Source organism: Populus trichocarpa, chromosome 4, assembly GCF_000002775.5.
Source record: "Populus trichocarpa isolate Nisqually-1 chromosome 4, P.trichocarpa_v4.1, whole genome shotgun sequence".
Lineage (NCBI taxonomy): Eukaryota > Viridiplantae > Streptophyta > Magnoliopsida > Malpighiales > Salicaceae > Populus > Populus trichocarpa.
This window is the reverse complement of record NC_037288.2, coordinates 19,552,534-19,570,351: the sequence shown is the minus strand read 5'-3', so window position 1 is coordinate 19,570,351 and position 17,818 is coordinate 19,552,534. Positions and strand designations below refer to the sequence as shown.

The window sequence follows — 17,818 nt, the reverse complement described above, 5'->3', positions numbered from 1 at the left end:
TAATGAGCTCACTTCCATTTCCTTCCATCCATCACAAGATTAACATTTCCTTATTTCAAGATCTAAACATCTCTTTTCTTAGATTAACCACTCTCAAGATGATCAGTGCTAAGAAGCTCATCAGATTAGCAAGAAAATGGCAGAAACTGGCTGCCATTAGGCAAAAAAGGCTCACTCTGCCGCAAACCATTAGCAGTCTAGAATCAGATGACCGCAGCACATCATCAACAGCAGAAAAGGGTCACTTTGTTGTGTACACTACCGATAAGAAACGCTTTGTGCTTCCCTTGAATTACCTTAACAACGAAATTGTTAGAGAGCTATTCAATCTAGCAGAAGAAGAGTTTGGATTAACAAGCGATGGACCTATCACATTGCCATGTGATGCTACCTTCATGGAATATGCAATCATCTTGATCCAGCAGAATGTGGCTAAAGATATAGAGAAAGCATTACTGGTCACCATAGCTAGCAACCGATGTTCATCATCTTTATATCTTCATCATGATGTTAGACATCACCAATTGTCAATCTGTAGCTTCTGAAATACATTACAATATTAGTATACACATCGATACATTAATGAAATTCAAGATCTTTTGTCATGTTTGGTTGATCTTCCTTGGACAATGGAATTCATCATATCTCAGAATTGTTGAGATTCTACAGTAAATTAATCCGGATCCCTCGTTTTGACAACCCCAAGATACATCCTAGTTAAAATAAAATCCATTTTATGATCTGGTTGAGTAATTACTAAATATAGTCCACAAAATTGCGTTGTTATTTCACTTAATCACTTGAGAAATTTCACTAAATAACAAAAAAAAAACTAGAAGGATTGGTGTATACCAAGAGACAACTTTCTATTCATTGGAACAGTGCAAAGCGCTTCTTGGCTGGATTTTTTACTTCATGCCTGGCTCTTTTTAGCTGGCCTTTTCCACCTATTCAGCTTACGTTGGTGGGCTTAGGTCAGGAGCATGCTTCTTTTTTTTTTTTTTTTTTTCTCTTGGGTTAATTTCCCTTCATTCGGCCTGGGGCATTATGTTTTTTGGTTTGGGTTTTTCATTTGCTGGGGCTGGGTTTGGGGCTGCTAGCTATTGGGTTAAGCTCGTCTTCTCTGTTTCTGTGATTTGTTCTGTCTCTCTCTTCCGGTTTTCCCGCGTGTTGGGTAATTCCAGAACTCAAACACACATCAATTTACGTGGTTCGGCAACTTGCCTACTCCACGGAGCTATTGGTTTGTATTAATCAAGCTTAGAAACAATACAAACAACAAAACAAGGAGGAGGAGAAAATCTTCTCTACTCAACTCAAGCTCTCTCTCTTTCTCTGTGTTCTTCACTCGTTTTTAACACTACAGCTCTTCACTGAGCATACATATATATTAAGCTAGGAGTGAAGGGCATAAATCATGCCATGATTTATGCCCACCGTTTGCCTCCACTTGTGCTAAGTGGAGATTAGGTATTCCCACTAAGCACATAGTGGAGGTGGGACATTGCTTGTCTCCAAATACCTAACAATCTCCCACTTGGAGACAAACAATGAAATCATCATTTATCCTTGAAGACCAACTGAAGTTTTACACAACTTCAGTTTATCAAGTGTAACTCCTTTGGTTAACATGTCAGCTGGATTCTTGCTTCCACAGACCTTTTCTAGCATCAGTTGTTCATCGTCTAGCAATTGTCGGATGAAGTGATATTTGATCTGAATATGCTTCGTCCTGGAGTGAAATGCTGGATTCTTGGCAAGGAAGATTGCACTCTGACTGTCGCTATACAAAGTACCTTTTCCATTCAACTTGCCCAATTCCTTCAGGAAACTCTGCAACCATACTATCTCTTTTGCAGATTCTGAGACTGCAACATATTCAGCTTCTGTTGTTGAAAGAGCAACGATCTTTTGCAAGGTAGAACTCCATGAAACGGCAGTACCTCCTAGAGTATAAACATATCCTGTAGTGCTCTTTCTGCTATCAACATCTCCTGCTAGATCAGCATCTACAAAACCTTCAAGTTTCAAACCACCAGCTGTGAAACTAAGACAAGTTTCCGATGAACCTTTTAAGTACCTCATGATCCATTTGACCGCCTCCCAATGCTGCTTTCCAGGATTGCTCATATATCGGCTTACAACTCCCACTGCATGGGCAATGTCTGGTCTGGTACAGACCATAGCATACATCAAAGAGCCGATAGCTGAGGCGTATGGAATCTTATCCATGTATCCACTTTCTAGCTCAGTTTTTGGTGACTGATCTTTGCTGAGCTTGAAATGATTCCCCAGTGGTGTACTTACTGGTTTAGTATTATCCATACTAAACCTGCTGAGAACCTTCTTGACATACTCTGTTTGTGAAAGCTTTAGTACGCCTTTGTCTTTATCTCTGAAGATTCTCATGCCAAGTATTTGTTTAGCAGCTCCCAGATCCTTCATTTCAAACTGTTTTGACAACTGCTGTTTCAGCTTATCAATCTCCTCAATGCTGGATCCTGCAATCAACATATCATCTACATATAATAGTAGAATGATGTAGGAGTTGTCAAAATGTTTGACATAGCAACAATGATCAGCTTGGCATCTTGTATACCCGGAACTGCACATGAAGTTGTCAAACTTCTTGTACCACTGTCTTGGAGCTTGCTTCAAACCGTATAGGCTTTTCTGTAGCTTGCAGACTTGATTCTCCTTTCCTTGCATTGCAAACCCCTCTGGCTGTTGCATGTAAATATCTTCCTCCAAGTCACCATGAAGGAATGCTGTTTTTACATCTAACTGTTCAAGATGTAAATTTTCTGCAGCTACTATCCCCATAACAACTCTGATTGTTGTGAGCTTCACAACTGGAGAAAATATCTCAGAGTAGTCAATGCCTTTCTTTTGTTGAAACCCTTTGACAACAAGTCTTGCCTTGAACCGTTTACTTCCGTCATGCTCAGTCTTCACTCTGTAAACCCACTTGTTTTGTAAAGCCTTCTTTCCTTCAGGCAGTGTGGTTAGCTCCCAAGTCTTGTTCTTCAGCAACGAACTCATCTCATCCTTCATGGCTAACTCCCACTTGCTTGAGTTTCCATCTTGTAAGGATTCTTCATAAGTTAGCGGTTCACCACCATCTGTCAACAAAATGTAATTCAGTAAAAGTGTGAACCGTTGCGGGGGCTTTATCGTCCTCGAAGACCTGCGAACAGCTGGTTCAATTTGCTCCGCATCTTCTTGTGTAGTAGCGGGTACAGATATGCTTGAGTCTTCTTGTAAAGACTCTTGATTGTTGTTCTGCTCAGTAACATCGGGAAGGCCTTCTAATCTTATGAATTCAGATCCTTGTGGCCTTGTATCTGAATCAGCCTTATCTGTTTCTGCACTTGATCTGTCTTTGTACAGAACTTTCTCATTGAAGATCACGTTCCTGCTTCTGATAATCTTTCTATTCTGATCATCCCAGAACCGAAAGCCAAATTCTTCATCTCCATAGCCGATGAAGAAACATTTCTTGGATTTGGCATCCAACTTGTTGCGAGCATCAGAATCTATATGAACATAGGAAACACACCCAAAGACCTTTAAATGAGAGAGTTGTACCTCTTTTCCTCTCCATACTTCCTCGGGCAGTCTGAACTCCAAAGGAACTGATGGTCCACGGTTGATCAAGTAAACTGCGGTATGAACTGCGTCGGCCCAGAATGTTTGAGGTAACCCTGAATGCAACCTCATGCTTCTAGCTCGTTCATTGATGGTCCTGTTCATCCGTTCAGCAACGCCATTCTGTTGCGGTGTGCCTGGAACGGTCTTTTCCATTCTGATACCATTGACAGCACAATACTCCTTGAAACCTCCATCAATGTATTCTCCTCCATTATCAGATCTTAAGCATTTCAACTTTAGACCTGATTCAGTCTCAACCATAGCCTTCCATTTCTTGAATGTTTCAAACACATCAGATTTATTTTTCAGAAAGTAAACCCATACCTTCCTGCTGAAATCATCAATGAAAGTCATGTAATATCGAGAACCTCCAAGAGATGCTACTGGAGACGGTCCCCATAAATCTGTGTGTACCAGCTCTAGCTTTCTTGGTCTTAAAGTCCTGCCAACCTTCAAGAAACTGAGCTTTTTCTGTTTTCCAAGAACACAGCTTTCACAAATGTCTAGATCGACATTTTTTAATTCTGCCAGCTTTCCCTTCGACTGAAGTATCTTCATCCCCTTTTGACTCATATGGCCGTGTCTACAGTGCCATAGATGTGCTTGATTTTCTGCTTCAGTAGAGGCAATAATGTCTGCAAATCTTGTGGTCATATACAGGGTGCCGGTTTTCTTTCCACGAGCCAAAACCATTGCTCCCTTTGATACCTTCCACATACCTCCAGAAAAAAGGATTGAATGACCACTATCATCAAGTTGTCCGACCGAGATCAGCTTCTTCTTTAGATCAGGAACATGCCTTACATTTTGCAAGGTCCATATAGATCCATTCATTGTCTTGATTTGTACATCTCCTAAACCCACAATATCCAATGGTTGTCCATCGGCCAGATAGACTACACCGTGATCTCCAGCAATATAGTTTTGCATCATTTCATGGTGTGGTGTACAGTGAAATGAAGCACCAGAATCAAGAACCCAATCATCAACAGGACTATGCACAGCAAGAATCAAAGCATCTTGCACCTCATTTGTGGTAGCGTTTGCAGAGTCAGCTTCAGGTTTTTTCGGTTTTGTGCAATTCCTCATGAAATGACCAGGTTTGCCACAATTCCAACATTCAACCTGCTTTCTGGGTCCAAACTTGCTTTTACTTCTATATCTTGATTTTGATCTGCCTCTGGATAAGCCTCTATCATGTCTCCTCCCTCGAGTGTTGATGTTGAGAGCTGATCCTGAGCTTGAACTTTCACCCGAGTCTTTCCTTCGCACTTCTTCAGCCAAAATCAAGTCTCGAATGTCATCATACTTCAGTTTGGATTTTCCAGCTGAATTGCTCACGGCTGTCCTCATGCCTTCCCAACTGCTTGGAAGTGAAGCTAGCAAGATGAGTGCACGAATCTCATCATCAAACTCAATCTCAACAGATGATAATTGATTTGTGATGGTATTAAAGTTATTGAGGTGTTGTGTCACAGAAGTGTTTTCGACCATCTTCAAGTTGAACAACTTTTTCATCAGGTGCACTTTATTATTTGCTGATGGCTTCTCATACATCCCAGACAAGGCTTCCATCAATCTTGCAGTGGATCTTTCTTTCGTAACATTGTGAGCAACTCTTCTTGATAAGGATAACCGGACAATGCCCAGAACTTGTCTATCAAGAAGTAGCCAATCTTCTTCTTGCATATTTTCTGGTTTGCTCCCCAACAAGGGAAGATGAAGTTTCTTCCCATATAGATAATCCTCAATTTGCATTTTCCAGTATCCAAAATCTGTCCCGTCAAATTTTTCAATTCCAGCTGCTTTTATTTCATCTGCCATTTTTACTACTTCTTCGATTCGAATTTTCCAAATCTGACCTTACAGATGTGTCCGGAACAGCCGAAAACCTTGGAAATGACACTGAGATCACCCCAATCGGACTTCGGATGGCTCAGCTTTTAGCAATCAAAGTTTTGGATTAACGGACGGTGCAGATGCAGCCGCGTGTCAACCAGAGTACCGCCTGCGTCGCACCGGATCAAAACCTCAGTAGCGGTTCTGATGAAGCCACGTGTCAGCAGATTAGGTCCTGCGTCACACCGTATCAAAACTCAGTAACGGTTATGATGAAGCCACGTGTCAGCAGATGATGGCCTGAGTCACACTGGACCAATACTCAATAGTGGTCCTGATTTAACCACGTGTCAACTGATTAGATCCTGCGTCGTACTGGATTAAAACCCCTCAATGGTTATGATGTAGCCACGTGTCAGAATATCAGCTTCTGCGACACATCGGAACAAAACTCAGAGATGACGTGGCAGGTGACGTGTCAGGTGACGTGGCAGGTGACGCGGACGATGACCGTACGGATGTGCTGACGTGGCGGGTCAGCCCAACCCGTTTTGCAGAATCCGGGCGAAGATAGAGCGTGGCGCGCGTACGGCGCGTTGGTGCGCGTGGGCAGTCTGGACGTCGGCGCGTGTTGGCGCGTGCGGGCATGCAGGACGTCGGTTCTTCGCCGGGTTTTCAACAGTGGATTCTTCCGGTTGTCCTCTACACGATGGTATGTTCAAAAACACGTTTGGAGAACTTTGATTTTTGAGTTTGGATCAAACACCCTCTTTGTCAAGAACAAGCTCTGATACCAGTTGTTGGGTAATTCCAGAACTCAAACACACATCAATTTACGTGGTTCGGCAACTTGCCTACTCCACGGAGCTACTGGTTTGTATTAATCAAGCTTAGAAACAATACAAACAACAAAACAAGGAGGAGGAGAAAATCTTCTCTACTCAACTCAAGCTCTCTCTCTTTCTCTGTGTTCTTCACTCGTTTTTAACACTACAGCTCTTCACTGAGCATACATATATATTAAGCTAGGAGTGAAGGGCATAAATCATGCCATGATTTATGCCCACCGTTTGCCTCCACTTGTGCTAAGTGGAGATTAGGTATTCCCACTAAGCACATAGTGGAGGTGGGACATTGCTTGTCTCCAAATACCTAACACCGCGCTCCTCTTCTCTTTCTCCATCAAAGCCACCAAGAACTGAGCTGTTATGGTAAGGTGGGATAGCTGTTGTTTGTCTCGTTGCCTCGCAGTGTTGTCGTGGCTTATCAGCCTTCTTTTTCTTTCCTTTTGGGCTGGGTTTCGGCTTGCTGTTGTGGGGGGATTTGGTGCTGATCTCCAAGGCTTTTGGCTCTGATTTGTAGGTCCTCTTCGCTTTATTGATGCATTTGAAATGGTTGGTTGCCTTAGCCAAGGTATGAAAGAATGATTTTATGTTTTGGGGGACAGAATGCTTCTATGTCTTGCCTGAAACTATGGCCATCAATGACTTTGGTCCCTTTAAACATGACCAAAGAAATAGATTTAGTTAATATAATGCATCAGAATTAACATAAAATTTCTCCATGCTTGGTTGCCTGGTTTTCAATTTCATACCATTCAATTGTTACACTTTTCCATGAAAATTCAATAGTTGTTGTGCAAAATGCTTAAGGGAGTGCTAAGACCTTCACTATCACCAGGCAAGAAAATGTTTAAAAGGACTTCCATTTTGAAGACCAATGGCTGCCTAAATCCTTCAAATGGTCTTGTAATAGATTTGATGCGTTAACATATCATGTGTTCTGGAACAATCTTTAAATTGAGAATTTCTTTAGGTTTTTTGAGAAACCAACGTATCATACTTTCTGAACCAGCACAATTTTGTCGCCCTAGGAAATTATTAGATCCCATTGCCTAATTGTTCGAAACATGACATACGATGTTAGATTCACGGCATCTCATAACCTGAAGACACCACAATTCTGAACCACATATTTTTTTGTTTGGTAGTTCGCCTTTAACATGTTCGGGACCAACATGCTAGAACTATGTCTTCCACGCGCCATATCTGCAAAATAATTAGTCTCACCAAATTGCCCATTTCTTCTTTCTTATGGATATCCTTAACAGGGGTGAGAAAAAAACCCCAAAAACTAATTAAATTGAGGAAACAAAAAAAAATTAACCAAAAAAAAAATAGTGAAAATAAATAGATTAGAATATCTGAAAAAACTTTCGGTTTGGTTTGGTTTGGTTTGATTTTGATTTCATAGGTTTGAAACCAAAAAAACTTTAACCGAATCGAACTGGTAGGAGTACTATAAATAGAAAAAATATGCTAATTTCTAACCCTAACTTCCATCCATAACCGCCCCCAACTCATAGCTCGCACAAACACACTCTTAGGTCTCAGCCTCCCACACGCCACACCTAGAGGCCAGATCATCATCTTCAATCTTCTTTCTTTAATCTTCATATCTGGAAGATCTAACAAACCAGCCACCCCCGTCCCAAGATCTTAATCTTCATTCTTCAATCCGCATCTCCACATCTAGCAAGCCAGTCGCCTCCCTCTTCCACACTTGATCTTCAATCTTGTCGCACCAAAGAGCTTATCAAGCCAAGAACTAACAAAGTGTGTGTATTCGATCTATGCTTTTGATTCATGTTTACATTCTTTTTTTTTCCTATTGTTTATGTGTCTGTCATCATTCCAAACTTCTTGTTGTTTGTTGTTCAAGTAGATTTTTGCAGCACTACCATGCCTTAGCAGCAGTCTAAGCACCCTTCTTTGTAGTAAGATTTCTCTCTCTGTTATTTATTTCTTTAACATGCATTTCTAATTTCTCGATGGAAGGAAAGGACAATATTTTTTCTTTGAATTTCTGCAATTGTTGTCTGCAATTTCTTTGGCCCATTTACTAAGGAATTAAACTTTATATTATTAGGTTCAGAATCAAGTTTGTTGATTTTGAAGTTCTATGTTACTTTTAAACTAGATTTTGATATCGATGACATTCTTAATTGAGCCTAACTCACAAGGACAGAGTAACTAATATTTTTCGAGGTTACTTGAGAAGTAGATGGAAGTTCGTGAGAATAGAAATCTAGATCTTTCTCTGTCATTGTTGTTGTTATTATTGTTTCTAAACTAATAATACTTTATAAAATCACATATTAATAACAAATAATTTCATTTAGCAATGAGATTAATGACTTTACTGAGTTACATGATTGAGATTTATTAATTTTATTTTGAATGCATAAGATGTTAATATGTTCTCTCTTTTTATTTCTTCTATGGTGATGAATACTTGTTGAAGAATGAACCATGCTAACATAATGTAGCTTAGATTGAGAAATTGGAACTAAAAAGAACAAAAGAGTTAAATACAAATAAAAGAGGCTTTTCCTTTCAATATAAATTTTAGAAGGAAAAAAAACTTTTCTATCATTTTCAAAATGTTTTAATGAGAAAATTCAAAAATTAGATTCTTGTCAATCATGTAATATGATGGGTATTTCAATGTTGAATTGAATTGTGGGTGGTTGTATGGTTGATTTTACTTTATGCTTAGTAGTCAATCTAATATTGTGCTGGCTTTCTTCTTTTAGTTTTTAATTCATGACGTAACTAGGATGTCTTGTCAATTTATACTTCTTGCTCTATCTGGGTTATCAAATTGTATTTTTGGATGAGGAATTATTATGAGAATTATGAATTGAATTGATTGGCCTGCAAGATGAAATCAAGTTAATGACTTTATTGACTTTATGTTATGTTAACAAGCAGATGTTGTTAACATGTTTTCAATTGTTAATTATAGATGGAAAACCTTCAAAATCAAAATGCTTTATCCACCGACAATACCCCAACATCAACTAATGTCCCAACTTCAAACACTAAACCAACTTCAATCATTACAAAATTCACCACAAACAATAAAAGTAAACAACCCCAAGTCCCCATAGGTTGTTTACTTGGTGTTCCCCTCAGTCCCCATAGGTTGTTGGCTAGCCAATACTCTCCCTTATTGCAGAAGCTGGAATCTGCAGTCTAGTGCTGGCAGGGAAAGCATCTCAACTATACGGGGCGAGTTGAATTGATTAAATCAATCCTCTTTGGCATGGTGCACTTTTGGCTGAGCATTTTTCTGTTGCCTGACATAGCCATTAAGTAGATTATTTGCATTTGTAGAAATTTTCTATGGAATGGAAATGTCTTGAAGAGTAATTCTGCCCTGGTCGTTTGGAAAATGGTTTGCCTGCCAAAGAAAGAAGGGGGTCTCGGTTTGTTTGATATCAAAGCTCGTAACAAAAGTTTACTTGCTAAGAAGCTATGAAACATCCACCTCAAATCTGATTATGTCTGGATTCAATGGATTCATCACTACTATCTTTCTAATGTTTTTATTTGGGATGTTGTTTCTCAGCGAACTTCTTCGCCATTATGGAAGGATATTATCTCCCTCAAGGATCAGATAGTTGCAGCCTGTGGTAGCCAGCATCAAGCAATTGCTTTAATGTCTACTTGGGGCAGTGGTGAACTTTCTTTTACTGCCCAATCCTATGATTTCCTGCGCTTCAAATGTGATCTGGTTCCTTAGGTCAAGGTGGTCTGGGAATCTTGGTCTATGCCCAGATATAGCTTCATTTTATGGTTGGCGGTTGTGGGTAAGCTACGAACTTGTGACAGGCTTCGCTTCTTGCAACTCGACCCTTTGTGTGTTTTCTGTCGGGTTGATGAAGAGTCCCACAATCATCTATTTTTCAGCTGTCCACTCTCTTCTTTGAAGGATGATAAAATCTTGGCTTCATCTGTATAAAAGAATGTCGACCGTTAATAATGCAATTCGTGGTCTTTCTTCTGGCATACTAGTAGAATGCGAAGAGTCTCTCTTGGTATTCTTATCTACTTGATTTGGGAAGAGAGAAACAAGAGTCTTTGATAACTCTTGCAATCCAGTCCCTTTTATCTTTCACTGATTCTAGGTTCTGTTCTACATGATTTTGCACTTTCATGAATAGTTTCTTATCTTTCAGAATGGCTGTTGGCGTCCATTTTGTGGGTTTTTTCTTTGGGTGCTCCTTCCAGTTTTGTCTTGCTTTGATTTATTTAGTGTGCTGGATGTTTATCCTGTTGTGGTTTTATATGAGATATCTTTCTTTATTTGCTTTGAGAGCTGCCATCGTCTCTTTTGCTGCTGGGGATAGCCTTCCCAGATTGGGGAAGATTGTTTGTCTGGCTGTTGTCCATTCTTTGGGAGTCTGGCTGTGTTACTTTTCTTCTGCTTTAAAGCCCCTTCATTGATGAGTGTCTTGTTGGAGAGTTTTTGTTCCAGTTTGTTGTAGCTGCTTCTTTTACCCAGTCGGTTAAGGCTATTGGTATTGCTTTTCAATTTACTGAGGCTGTTGATACTTGTCTTGCTTTGGTGTTTTAGCTAAGAGCTCTTTTTTTGTTCTGGTTGCCGCTTTAGTCATTCCCGCTGTTTATATTTTTTGTGCTATGTGTTAGGTTTGGCACCTTGTATTTGATTAGGTTCCTCATCTAACCACTATCAGCTAACATGTTCAGGGAGTATGTTCTCTCTTTTGTAAATCTTGTATATGAACTTGCTGGTTCTCCAGCCTTGTATATATTTTGATCTGATATATATTTACTTACCTTTGATAAAAAAAAAAAAAACAACCTCAAGTCCTTATATAAGGGAAAGAAATATTGATAATAGAAAAAAAGTCTCAAATTTGAGATCACTGTACAAAACTTAAAGGTGATCTTAAAACCCCTAAAGTTTAATGTAATTATTATGGAAAAGATTATGCATGTCATACTATTCTTAATGACATAAGTAATATGTGCAGTCATTTAAAAGTATGCAAAAAAATTTCTTTTGTAGTTGATAAGAAGCAAAAAGTTTTAGTATTAGAACCTAAAAAAAAAGGTTGAATCGGGAGATCAAAATGTGGGCACTCTTAAGGTAATAGGTTATAATTATGATGAATGCAAACAAGCACTAGCAAAAATAGTTATAATTGATGAGTCGCCTTTTAATTTTGTAGAGGGTCAGGGATCTAGATTGTTTTTTTGGGCCATGCAATCTAGATTTGACATTTCTTCTCGTTTCAATGTTATGAGAGATTGTTTGAAACTTTATATTGAAGAGAAGAAAAGATTAAGGACAACTCTTAGGGGTCAACAATTGTGCTTAATAATAGATATATGGACATTAATAAAAAACTATATGTTCTTAACATCTTATTGGATTGATCATGAATGGAATTTGCATAAAAAATTCTCAATTTTTGTCAAGTTTCCAGTCATATGGGTGAGACAATTGGTCAAGTTATTGAAAATTATTTGTTAGAATGGGGGATTGATAAACTTTTGATTATTACAGTAGACAATGCAAGCTCTAAAAATATGGCTATTTCATATTTGAAGCATGTGATGAAAGATTGATCAACTAATATATTGTCAAATAAGCATTTGCATGTTAGATGTTGTGCACACATTGTTAACCTTATTGTGTGCGATGGCTTGAAAAAAGATTAATGTTCAGTTATTAAGATTCAAAATGCAATTAGGTTTGTGAGATCTTCACCTTCTAGACAACTTGCATTTACGAAGTGTGCGGAAAAGTTGCATATAAAGTGTATGAAATCATTGTTTTTAGATGTTGCAACTCGATGGAATTCAACTTATCTTATATTAGAAGTTGCTGAAAATTTTGAAAAAGTGTTTGTGAGGTTAGGTGAAAGTGAACCTAAGTATATGAGTTACTTTTTAGAGGTTCATTCAAAGGGAAATAAAAAAAAAGGGCCACCTAGTTTGGAGGATTAGGAAAATGCTAGAACTTTGGTGAAGTTCTTAAATATTTTTTAAATGGTTACATTGATATTTTATGGCTCATTGCATGTCACATCAATGAATTGCTTTGCATGCACACAAACTTGTTGTAATTGTCTGAAAGTAGAGATACTCTTTTAAGTGGAATGACGATGGAAATGATGTTAAAGTTTGAGAAGTATTGAGGTTGTGATGGAAATTAGAATTTTGTTGACTTAGATGTGACTAATGTCTTAGATCCACATTTCAAGTTGAAATATATGAAATTTTTGTTTTAGTGAATTGTATGATTATGACAAAACATAATTGCTAACAAAGAAAGTGAAAGATACTTTGATGAACTTGTATAAGTTTTATTTGAAAGCTAATGAAGTGGTGGATGATAATAGGCATAAACAAGATGTTAATGTTATTGGTGACATTGAGGTAGATGTTAACAATTTGGTTAATTCAAAATGCATTAAAATATGGAAGACAATGTGGAAAATAGAAATGAGGTTGGGAGGTATTTGGTTGATAGTTTATAAGGATCCAAATGATGATAAGTTAAATATTTTGGGTTGGTAAAAGAGTAATGCTTTGAAGTATAAGATACTTTCAAAAGTTGCACAATATGTGCTAACTATTCCTATATTTACAGTGGCTTCTGAATCAGCCTTTAACACCAGCGGTCGTATACTCACCAATTTCAAAGTTCTCTTTCTCCATCAATAGTTCAAGCACTTATTTGTTGTCAAAATTAGAACCTTGATGAATGATTTTAAAACCTACAAAAACCTTGAGTTAGGTAAAAAAATTTTATGAACGTTTACCTTTTATTTTATTATTTATTAATTAACGCGTTTTGAATCTAACATGTCTAATTTGTTATTTTGTAGAATTCGGTGGAAAGTTGCTTCTAGCAACATATGATAATTAGTTAAAAAAATCAGGGTATTTATTGAAAATATATGGTAAAAATACTACTTTTTTTATTTTTATATGTTCTATTTTAATTTATCATGTTATAATTAATAGTACTAAGGAATCAAAGTGCAATGTTCTTAATGTGCTTCTTGATTGGGATGATGTGCACAATGAAGAATTTTTTTTTTTTTTGTCATGGAGTGTTTTATGACAATATTATTTGTTGTTTTTTTTAAGCCTTTTAAAGGTAATGCTTTTTAATTTGGATTTTAACTTTGTGTGTATTATTTAAACTCTCTTACAACAAAGGACCTCCTCACTCAAACACAAGAAAAGAAAATTTTGGGAATGCTTGCAACATATTGAACACAAGATTGACTCTAACAATTTAATATCAATGAATGACAAAAAAAAAATCTAATATACTCTGGAATCTTTTAAACAAATTAGACAATATTAACATCAATTACAAGCCCATTAGAAAGCCCAAAACAACAATATAGGGTATTCGGTTTTTTACTTAAAAAAACCGAACCAAACCGAACTGAAATTGGTTGGTTGGAATCGGTTTCAGTTTGATTTTTTTAAAAAAATTTGGTTTGGTTGTTTTTTAGGGAAAAACTGAACCGAACAAAAAATGATCACCCCTAATCCTTAATATGGATAATACAAATTTAAAGCAGAAGAGATATATTCTAGCAATTTAACATAGTTATCATATCCAACCCTGTCTAGAGGGTCAACTTGGGACCCGGGTGACCATAGGCCTTGACCAGATCTGTTCCATTCGAGACCTCGGCCTGTAATTGGCCTAGAAAAAACATTTGATCCGCTGGGTTAACTCGAAACCCTGGTTACCCGACAAAACCCAGGAGAGACCTTTTTTTTTTCAAATGTGTTTTATCTCCTAGCCAGAGATCCCCTTTTTTTTCATATTTTTCAGTTAGTTACTAACCAATTTCAAAGTTCACTGTATAAATACTAGAAGAATATTTTATTTTTTCAATGTGAGATTTGAAGCTCTTTAGTATATATACTTTATATTCACAAGAAAAAAAAAGTTAGATTTTTTCAATGTGGGATAAAAAAAATTTCGGTTTAAATACTTCAACTTAAAAGAATAAGATAGTGGTATCTTTTTAATATGAAATAAAAAAAATCTTTTGAAATAATCTTTTAAATTTTATTATTTATAACATGTATAACTTATATCTACATGGATCGTTTCTTAATTTTTTCACATGAAATATTAAAATTTCAAATATTTTTTTAATTTTTCCAGGTTAACCCGGGCCATCTTGTGTAACCCTCAACCCCGGGCCTATATCGATAACTATGCAATTTAGTCTATTTATGCCTTAACAGTAGCAGATAAGGGCCCTTTTGTCGTCTACACAGCTGATCAAAGACGTTTCATGTTACACACGGGGCTTGTAGCTCAGTGGCCTTGGCAGGTTTTGCCCTGCCTAAGTGCCCTGGTTCGAGCTCTCGTGTGTACCCAGCACATGAGGGTCTAGCTGCTGTGGTCCATCGTGGACTTGTTCCGCCCCCCCTCCCGGGTTCGACCCTCTATGTGCACGCCTATCACCCCCGCGGTGCCTTACCTGCTCCTGGGCTTGCAGGATGTCCAGTGGGCCGTGGGGAATAGTCGTGGTGCGCGTAAGCTGGCCCGGACACCCCACGTGAAAAAAAAAAAAAAAAAAAAAAAAGACGTTTCATGTTCCTATTTCATACCTTAACAGCAACATTGTTAGAGGACTCCTAGCAATGTCTGAAGAAGAATTTGGCCCACCACGCGACGGACCGATCACATTACCATGTAATGCAGTCTTCATGGAACATGTAGTGTCTTTGTTCCAAGGGATAGTCGATGAAGAAATGGAAAACACAGTGGTTATGTCAGTGTAGTAGTGTCTTTGTTCATTATCTTCTTGTCCCGGTAAAGGACAAACTAGCCAGCAGTCTTTAGTATGTAGTTTCTGAAATTGTCACTAATTCCGTAATTGACCGGCACCCAATTTTATAATAGTGAATAAACTTCGAAAAATTCAATCAAAATTATTTTTTTTATTATTATTAATCAATCATTTTCTCTAACAGAATGAAAGATCCAATAAATAATATAAAAATCACTTAAATTAGATCCCAAGGCTTCTTCAGACCCATTCAAAAGGAATAATCCTTTGAGAAATCAAATAATGCTTTTGCTTTCAGGTTCCATTGTCTGGTACTACAAAAATAAACCATATCGAAAGCTCTAATTATCTAGCTAGTTCCAAATTAATGATCTTAAGAGCATAATTAGTAATCCACTAGTCTATTTGCTTGTGCTGTGGGTAGGAGCAAAAACATTTTAAAGTGCAAAAAGTCAAGGTATTAATGGCGTGTCTTGTAAAAAATAGATAGATATTAATCATGAATTGAACAATATTTTGATTAAATGTTAAGATAGAAAAATATTAAATCCACGTGGATCAACTTGAGCTAATATGTGAAATTCATGGGACTAATCTTGAAAATAAAATTGAAAAACTCATTCCTGAATTAATTCAATGTTGAATGATAAAATCAATAAAAAATAATATTTTATTAAAAAATAAAATGAACTTAAGTCAACTAAGTAAAATCGTGATGCAAGTTATGCACGTCATCGGATTCAATAAGTTTTTTTTATTTCAGATATTATTTTTCATTTAATTATACAACAATAAAACATATAATATTTTTAAAAAAATGAAACAACATTGTTGTTTTTTAAAATAAAGAAATTATCATTAACAATTATGATATATTGTTAATGATAGATGATATGTTTAAAATCCAATGCGTGCAGCTCAAGAAGCTGATCATTAAAAGCGAAGTATGGCTGTAAACTAATCTTAATCTCATCATTAGTAAATTTATTTTCCTTAGGCAACTTATAGAAATATATATAATCAATTGTTGTTTTCTTGTATATGCCTACTTTGAATCTGAAGCTGGAGAATCAGGTCCAAGCTCCCGCATACAAGTTGGTAATGTTTTTTCGAAGGTTTTGGTATCATGTAGCCAAGGCCATAAATTCCTACGTTGCAAAGTCTCTCTCTAAAAGTAAAGTATTTCTACAACCTGCTAAAAATAGCACACCACAGTCCATTCTCTCGTTAATAGCCCACTTATCAAACAATTAATCTTAATTCGTCAAATCAGTTACTTAGTCCAGGCTAGCGGCCAGCCGGCAACATAGAAATTCTTTTTTTTTTCTTTTTCATGTGTAAAATTCTTTCATGGACCATTAAACATCTATAAATCATGCAACATTATTATATTTGATCATGAATTACTAATTAGTTAGAGATTTTAACTAACTGAAATTAATGTATAAATCATTCTATATCTTTATGCAATTCTCCAGAAAAATTCTTTTCATCCTAATAAACAAGATAAAATAACAATTAAGGTTTGTGATGAGTCATTATTTTTTATGATTTGTGAAAAATTCTAAACCCATAAAAAGGTGATAACTCAAGCGAATATCTTGCAAAATCTAATATATTCGGGTTCGACCATGTGTTGAGCTCAAATCAATGTGAGTCTAGTAAAATGTTAAACTTAACATACTTGGGTTTGATCATGTATTGAGCCCAAGTGAACGTGAATTTGACGAGTTGTTATGCCCAATATACTTGGGTTTGGTCACATGCTAAACCCAAGTGAACATGAGTTTGGTGAGTTATCAGTCTCAATATACTCGGGATCAGCTACATACTAAGTTCAAGTGAACGTGGGTTAGACAAGTTACTAAACTCAACATACTTGGGTTTAGCCACATGTTGAGCCCAAGTGAATATGGGTCTAGCAAGTTGCTAGGCCCAATATATTTTGATTCGACTATATGCTAAGTTCAAGTGAACGTGAATTTGACAAATTATCAGATCTAATGTACTTGATTTGCTAGGCCAAATCAAGGTAATCTCACTTCAACTTGTATAAATGAGTTTAGAAGTCTTTACCATTCATCAAATTAAGCTTCAAAATGCTCTTAGTTGAATTTTTCCAACCGTTCTTCTTCTCCCACCAAGCTGTCGTGAACTCCCTCCCTATTGTTCACTCTCTTTTTCTCTTTTTACTTGCTTCGTTAGTGTAGTGTTTAAATGTTTTGATCATTTACCCACACTTACAACATGGAGAGATCAAACTCCTTTAGGATTTCTCTTAAGAAAAAAAAAAAGAACGGAGAAAAAAGAGAAGAAGAAGCCACAAGATTTTCTCCCTCAATATGGTCTGCACATCAGGTTTTTCAAAGGGAAAGGAAGAGTTTTTGGCTAAATTTCCAATTTTACCTTTCTTATTGTCCATATGTTATTTTACTCGAACTCTAGCACTATCATAAGGCTTTTTCAAACTCTGATTCACCTGAAATTTTAACCCATGATAGAAAGATGTGCCAGTAGGTTACTCGTAACATTTTAGCCCGATCCAACACTCACATTGAGAATTATACATGATAGTGTAAAACTGGACAATAACTAGTAATTTTTAACGCAAAAATCTGAATTTTTGTATTGTTTTACTTACTTAAATTATGCATATTTTTAACTAACTTATTGGGAACT

The 17,818-nt window shown here is 36.8% G+C and overlaps 1 protein-coding gene across 1 annotated transcript; it reads left to right on the top strand.

The window, feature by feature from the left end:
- The first annotated feature begins 4 nt into the window (after positions 1–4).
- LOC7466808 (auxin-responsive protein SAUR63) lies at positions 5–605 on the top strand. The gene has a single exon (XM_002306182.4). The coding sequence runs from the start codon at positions 99–101 to the stop codon at positions 543–545; it is 447 nt and encodes a 148-aa protein (XP_002306218.3). The 5' UTR covers positions 5–98; the 3' UTR covers positions 546–605.
- Positions 606–17,818: the final 17,213 nt, after the last annotated feature.

What these genes read in the sequence shown, in the direction of transcription:
- LOC7466808 (XM_002306182.4), top strand. Translation starts at nt 99, where the DNA reads ATGATCAGTGCTAAGAAGCTCATCAGATTAGCAAGAAAATGGCAGAAA.